This window comes from Papaver somniferum, chromosome 7 (genome assembly GCF_003573695.1).
Source record: "Papaver somniferum cultivar HN1 chromosome 7, ASM357369v1, whole genome shotgun sequence".
In the NCBI taxonomy this organism is placed as follows: Eukaryota; Viridiplantae; Streptophyta; class Magnoliopsida; order Ranunculales; family Papaveraceae; genus Papaver; species Papaver somniferum.
Window position 1 is genome coordinate 110,477,318 of NC_039364.1, and position 8,024 is coordinate 110,485,341.

General features: G+C 34.0%; 1 protein-coding gene across 1 annotated transcript; it reads left to right on the forward strand.

The window, feature by feature from the left end:
* The first annotated feature begins 3,314 nt into the window (after nucleotides 1–3,314).
* Nucleotides 3,315–3,920, forward strand: LOC113295071. Its single transcript, XM_026543429.1, has one exon. The coding sequence runs from the start codon at nucleotides 3,315–3,317 to the stop codon at nucleotides 3,918–3,920; it is 606 nt and encodes a 201-aa protein (XP_026399214.1).
* Nucleotides 3,921–8,024: the final 4,104 nt, after the last annotated feature.

The following is an 8,024-nucleotide window of genomic DNA, read 5'->3' on the forward strand; positions in this document are numbered from 1 at the left end:
AAAATCGAAGTAAAAAGATTAAAAAATCAAGCATGAATATCGTAAGAACAAAAAATCCACCTACCGATTACACTTGCAGAGCTCGAACTCATGAATCGAACTCACGAATCGAACAAGGACCTCAAATAATCTTCACTTGCAGGGCTCTTCTCTGAAAACATAAATTGAGAGAATGAAAAAGAAACAAACGTCTCTATCCGTTTTTATATAGTGCAGGGTGTTTTGGGAATTATGATAATACGTCTCATGTGTCGCACACGTGTACAGGACCTAGACTTAAAAAATTAGGTCCAGTTTCATGTTTTCTTTTAATTATGGACATATGTTTACTGGGCTTTAGTGAGTGGACCTGCCACTAATTAGTATCACTAAACTAGTACCTATAGGTAATTCTTACAAGTAAGATCACTAGTATAGTAGTATTTGAAAATAGGTAAAAGCCCATAAAAAGTATGAACCATAAAGGCTTTTAAACACCCGGCAATATTTTTTTCTTTCCTCGATTCTTACTACAGTTTTTGCTTATTACTACTAACTACTGTGTGTTAAGTGGGTAATGCGTAGTGGTCTACTCCTTTTCTTCCACAGCGAAGAACTTTATTCTTTTTGGTGAAACGTTATAACAAAAGGGTAAATAATGATACATTTACTACTTAATTTGGATGGACATCCACATGCAATTATGGGGCGACGGATAAAGATTACGTTTTCTAAAAATAGTTCATATGAGTCGTATGGATGTAAGAGTACTGAAATCTTACTAAATATATTCCCACAAGAAAAAGTTACGCTTCAAGTTAGTTTTATATCCTTGTGTATAAGGTCCTGTTCAGACAATATTAAAATTTGAAGGCTGAAGCTTTTAGGTGGTCCTAGGATATGAACACACAGTCACAAACTATTATACAACTAAGATTGGATAAGTAGTTTAATTCATGAAAAAGTTGATTAAGCCAATAAAATTGTAATCGGTTAAATTCGACAAGTGCGGTGGTGTTAGAATTCTATTTCATGATTTCATCTATAGCTAAATTTACCCTTACTATATTTTTAATTCAAAATTTTAAAAAGTATATATGTTTGTTTTTGGTTTGATGAATGATGATATATCTCTAACTCGTTCAAATGATAGTTCAACCAATTCATATTTATCACTGAGAAATGTAATTCAGAAGCTTCTCTAACCTCAATAAATTATCCAAGTATCAATTTTATGTTCTTGAGAAATCCATCACACTAGTAGAAAACTTTATTCCAGGCTATCGGCAGTCAGGCAAGCCGGGTAACTAAACAGGCTACCGGGCAAACTAACAAGCTGGATTCCAATATTTGAACAAAAACCCGGTTCCGCCCACTTATAATTATCGGGCAGGCCGGGCAAGCCCATAACATGCTGTCGGGCGTCCATGGGCTCCTTCGGACCCAGGCGATACATGGCAGGCTGCAGGCTTCCGGACATTCTGTACACCCGTATCAGCGGGAAGGTATTGCGTTTCCCATGATAAACTATTTCTTCATTTTATTGTTTGATTACATCAAAATTAGGATTTTGACAAAATCTAATTAAAATCAAATTAATCATATTTTGTCTATTACACCTTTGATATACTACATTAAGCTCTTATTGGTAATTACATCCGGAATTATCTGAAATAATCGGGCCTTAGAAGTTTTTAATGTGTAACGTGGCGTCTACTTTGCTATTTAGGTGGTGCCACTCTTGTTGCTTGATTGAGCATTGCCACCACCGCCAACAACCAGAACCACCACCAATTCCAACATCAAGACCTACCACCGCTAGCTACGACAACTCTTATCAGTAATTGAATGTGTAAGATGTTTCTCGAAAAGTGATTATGGGATCCTGTGTTAATGTGAACTTAATTTGGTCAAGAAAACATGTGGTTTTTTTCTCCATGACAGCCATTTAAAACATCTTGATCTAATGACAACAGAGATTATTAAAAATTTAAAGGCTACCAATCGATCTCTCTCGAGATCCCACTGAACCGATTTTTCTTCGAATTAGGAAAGTTGGATTCCATTTGCATGCACATGCAGTAGATGGCAAGCTTTTCTAAATGCAACAATTGGATTGAGACATCGATATTATTAACAATGGCGAACTCGAGAGGTTAAAACTTAAAAACACAAACAATTATAGACTAATAGAAGTATAGAACATAGAACACTGTTACATCAACGTACGGTATCCTGGTGAGTAAGAAAGGAACCACAAATGAATGTGCGAGATTAATTATTTTTGTGTAAAAGATAAGATTCACTCGAAAAAGATGTGCTACCTCCAGCACGTAAGAGAAACACAGAAAAGTTGTCCATATATGGAAGAGTCGAAAACAGGTGATGCAAAGTACAACCTGGATACAAAAACAATCCCTTTCCCTCTTATATGTTGTTAAAAATGGCCGTTTTAAAACCCTAATCCGGCAAGAATTACACAAACTTATCCGGCATGAAATACACAAACTCAAATAGTCCAGAAGAATCGAAAATTCTACTATACCTTAATTTCCTCCCAACATTGCGATAGGGATGGAGCCATTTAGAGCATCTCTAATACGGGGTGAAAATATCCATTATTTTATATTTTTCTTGATTGGAAATAGAAATTCATTAAGAATTTAAACTGTTACATGACTTGTATCCTTTTGCAGCTTTCTTAATATGGGTTCTAAGAATATATATATGAGAAGTTAGGATAAGTGCTTCGGTGGAAAAAAAAGTGTGAAAAAGAATATATGAGAAGAGTGGGGTATCCCCAATATAGGTTCTAATTTATTCGAAGAACCCGCGAAAATATTGGTAAAAATGAAGAAGACCAATCCCTTATGTTTTCCCTCTTATGTTGAAAATTAAACCAAGATAGTGTGAACACGGTGTTTCATATATGGAAGGTAAAACTGGTTTTATAGTGTCAACACGGTTTTTTTTTTATATACCGAAGGTGCCAGTTTTAGGAAAGTGGTTTATAGTGTGAACACGGTTTTTTTTGTATACGAAAGGTGTCAGTTTTAGGAAACTTTGTTATCGAGGAGTGAGTTTGTTTGGCTTAAGAATTTTTTTTAGACTTTTGAGTTTTTATATGAATTCTATGTTTAGAGTTTGAGTTATATTAGGAAAGTATTTTCTTAGTCGTCAAGTCTATTAAACAATATATATAGGTTGTTGAGCCATGAGTTTGAATTACATCAATAAAGAGAATTGTTTGAGTTACGTTTGATATCAGATTTTCTACATCTGGTATCAGAGCACTGGTATCAAATTCTAAGGCTGTGGGTATGAGTTGTTGAGAGATGACGAGTTTAAGTTCAATCAAGGTATCGGTGTTTGAAGGTAAAAACTTTGAACACTGGAGGTTAGAGATGGAGAATATTTTCATATATCAAGAGGTGTGGGATATTGTGAAAGATGGTTATGATGAACCAACAGAAGGAGTTATTTTTACAGCAGAACAACAAACTGCTTTAACAGCAAACATGAAGAATAACTCTAAAGCAACCTATATTCTTCATCAGAGTATTCATGAGTCTCTCATGGATAGAGTTATCTATATTAAAGAAGCTAAAGCAGCATGGGATGTTTTGGTAAATTATTACAAGGGTTCTGAAAAAGTTAAGAAGGTGAGATTACAAACTTTGAAGCGTAAATATGAACCGTTACAGATGGAATCATCAGAGACAATATCAGACTTCTTCTCAAAGACATTGAATCTTGTCAATGAGATGAAAGTTAATGGTGACACCGTAGAAGACTCATCTATTGTGGAAAAGATCTTAAGAAGCTTACCTGAGAAGTTTGAAGCAAAAGTAACTGCTACAGAGGAATGTAGTACTGTTGCAACTATGACTCTTAATGGGTTATTAGGTTCATTACAGGCTTATGAACAGAGGTTACTTTAAAAAACAGCTGCTACAAAAACAGTAGAAGAAGCACTACAAAGTCAAGTTAGATGGACTAACAATCAAGGAAATTCTAGCTCTGAAGGAAGATCAAATAATGGAAGTTATCAGGGAAGATATAATTTTGGAGGAAGATCAAATAATGAAGGTTATCAGAGAAGAAAACCAGTAGATAAAGCAAAGCTTCAGTGTTATAATTGTGGAGATTTTGGACATTTTTCTTTTGATTGCCCAAAGCCTAGAAAAACAACAGAAAATAACTACAAAGCCAACTTCAAAGAAAATATAGTTGAGAGTTAAGAAGAAGAAGAAGAACAGAAAGCTGAAAACATGATACTTTCTTGTCATACTGCAGAATAACAACCTCAACTTAAGTGATACTTAGATACTGGTTGTAGCAATCATATGTGTAGAAGAAAAGACTTATTTTATAAGCTTGATGAGTCTGTAAGATCAACTGTGAAGTTTGGTAATAGTTCTACAATTCCTGTTATGGGAAAAGGAAGAATATGAATTGTTCTTAAGAATGGTTCAAAGGCATACATAATGGATGTATTTTATGTACCTGGTTTACATCAGAATTTGCTTAGCATGGGGCAGTTATCAGAGAGAGGTTACTCTATGAACATTTACAATGGTATCTATATCATTAGAGATAGAAGAAGAATACTGATAGAAAAAGTACAGATGACCAAAAACTGATTATTTCCTTTGAATATTCAGCATCAGAAGGAAAGTTGTTTCAGTACTCATGTGCATAATAATAGATGGTTATGGCACAAGAGAATGGGTCATGTAAACTTTAATAGTTTACAAGTCTTATCTAAGAAGGAGATGGTGTCAGGTCTACCAATTATAGAGCTTCCAGAGTCAAGATGTGAGAATTGTATATTTGTCAAGCAGCACAGAGATCCATTCCCAGTGAACAAAGATATAGAAGTGCTTAACAACATTTGGAGATAATACACAGTGACTTGTGTGGTCCTATTGAAGTTACATCACATGGAGGTAATAACTATTTCATAACTTTCATTGATGATTTTAGTAGAAAGGCTTGGGTGTATCTACTTAAACAAAAAAGTGATGCTTTTCATGCTTTTAGAAGTTTTAAAGCATATGCTGAGAAACAAATTGGTAAGAGCATCAAGATATTGGGAACTGATAGAGGAACATAATATACTATTGTTGATAGTTACATGGAAGAACATGGTATTCTACATCAGTTAACTGCTAGATATACACCTCAACAGAATGGTGTTGCTGAGAGAAAGAACAAAACTATAATGGAGATGGAAAGAACTATAAGAAGAACAAAAGATTTACCTAAGAATTTTTGGAGTTATGCAGTTGATACAGCAGTGTATTTACTTAACAGATGTCCTACAAATAACTTGAATAATAAGACACCAGAAGAAGCTTGGAGAGGAATAAGACCAAGTGTAAGACATTTGAGAATTTTCGGGTGCATTGCATATGCACATGTACCTAAATAACTTAGAAAGAAGTTAGATGATAAGAGTGAGAAATGTATTATGGTTGGTTATAGTTCAGTAACCAAAGGATACAAGCTTTATAATCCAGAAACAAGAAAAATAATTACTAGCAGAGATGTGATTTTTGATGAAGATTCACAATGGGATTGGAATGTTCCAACAACAAAAGAAACTGTCAGAACAGTACCAGTTACAGTTGAAGAAGAAGTAAGAACTGAGAATGATGCGGTAAAACATCAAGAAGAAGTTAGAATTGATGATGCACCACAACAAGAAGAAAATACATGATATGATGAAGAAATAATTAATTTTGCTTTATTTGGAGATTGTGATCCTGTAGCTTATGAAGAAGCTTCTAAAGAACAAAGGTGGATACAAGCCATGGATGCAGAGTTGAAAGTCTATTGAGAAGAATAATACATGGAAGATTACTGAACTTCCACAAGGAAAGAAAGCAATAGGTGTTAAGTGGGTTTACAAGATGAAGTATAAATCAGATGGTGAAGTAGATAAATTGAAGGCAAGATTAGTTGCTAAGGGATATAGACAAAAACAAGGAATAAATTACTCAGCAGTGTTTGTACCAGTTGCAAGATTAGATACAGTACGTATGATTATTGCTTTAGCTGCTCAGAAACATTGGAAATTTTTTCAGATGGATGTGAAGAGTGCATTCTTTAATGGTGTACTAGAAGAATAAGTTTATGTTGAACAACCAGTAGGTTATGTTATGGAGGGGAAGGAGAATCAAGTATACAAGTTAAATATAGATTTGTATGGTCTAAAACAAGCACCATGTGCTTGGTATACAAGAATAGATTCATACTTCATTGAGAAAGGTTTTACAAGATGTCCATATGAACATACACTGTATTTGAAAGCTGATTCTCCTGGCAATCATATTATAGTTTGTTTATATGTGGATGATCTTATATTTACCGGTAATAGTTCAGAGATAATCAATAAATTCAGGGAGGATACGGTGAAGGAGTTTGAGATGACAGATTTGGGATTAATGTCATATTTTCTTGGTATTGAAGTACAACAAACAGAAAGAGGTATCTTTATTAATCAACAGAGATATGCAGATGGAATACTAAAGAGGTTCAAGATGGATAATTGCAATCCTATTTTAACACCAGTAGAGGAGAGGTTGAAGTTGACAAAAATTGGATCAGGAGAGCTTGTGAATCCTACTGACTTTAAGTGTCTGGTTGGATGTCTCAGATACTTAACTGCTACAAGACCAGATATTATGTATGAAGTTGGATTGGTTAGTAGGTTTATGGAATCAATAAGACAGTCACACTTACAAGCTGCAAAACGTATTTTGAAGTATGTTAAAGGTACATCAAGTATGGGAATTCTTTACACAGTTTCAAAAGAACCAAAGTTAGTTGGTTATACAAATAGTGTTTGGGCTGGAGATACAGAAGGAAGAAATAGTACTTCAGGTTATGCATTCCATTTAGGAACATGATTTTTCTCTTGGTCATCAAAGAATCAACGGGTTGTCGCATTGTCTACAACAGAAGCTCAATATATTGTTGTTGGCAATTGTGCTACAGAAGCTGTATGGTTGAGAAAGATGCTGAAATCTCTTTTCCATGAGAAAGTAACACCTACAACAATAATTTGTGATAATAAGTCTTCAATTTCATCAAAGAATCCAGTGCTTCATGGAAGGAGTAAGCACATTGACATCAAGTATCATTACATTAGAGAGCTTGTCAGTAACAAAGAAGAATTTTGTGAAAGTGAGAATCAAGTAGACGATATTTTCACCAAGTCTTTGAAGTCTAACACTTTCATCTACTTGCGTGGAAAACTTGGAATGATCAGTAAAGAATATCTTGGTTTAAGGGAGGATCTTGACGGTTAAACCAAGATAGTGTGAACACGGTGTTTCACATATACAGAAGGTACCAGTTTTAGGAAACTGGTTTATAGTGTGAACACGATTTTTATTATATACGGAAGGTGCCAGCGAGTTTTAGGAAACTGATTTATAGTGTGAACACGGTTTTTCTTGTATACGGAAGGTGTCAGTTTTAGGAAACTTTGTTATCGAGGAGTGAGTTTGTTTGGCTTAAGAATTTGTTTAGAGTTTTGAGTTTCTATATGAATTATATGTTTAGAGTTTGAGTTATATTAGGAAAGTGTTTTCTTAGTCGTCAAGTCTGTTAAACAATATATATAGGTTGTTGAGCCATGAGTTTAAATTACATCAATAGAAAGAATTGTTTGAGTTACATTTTGTGTTCATTAAGTCTTTCATATCAGATTTTCCACATCTTATATTGACTAATACAAGTTCAACTATTTTGTAACAGGGATAAAAGATAAATATAGCATACTACTCCTTTTGTTTCTGGAAAAAAGATACAATTATACTACCAAACATGGCGTGCTAAAACATAATTTATAATATTCATAGTGCTACTCCTAAAACAAAAAAATATCGAAATCCATTTATATAGTTAGGAGCATCTACTACTATTATTAAGAAAAGTCCTAGACGGATATCTTAATAAGACTTTTTATTCATGATTCGTACGTGTTTATTCTTTTAACCTACATAATTCTTTTAACTAACACATGATCTCTTATA

Bases quoted from the DNA above. Each gene is read 5' to 3' on its own strand.
- LOC113295071 (XM_026543429.1), top strand. From the start codon at position 3,315: ATGACGAGTTTAAGTTCAATCAAGGTATCGGTGTTTGAAGGTAAAAAC.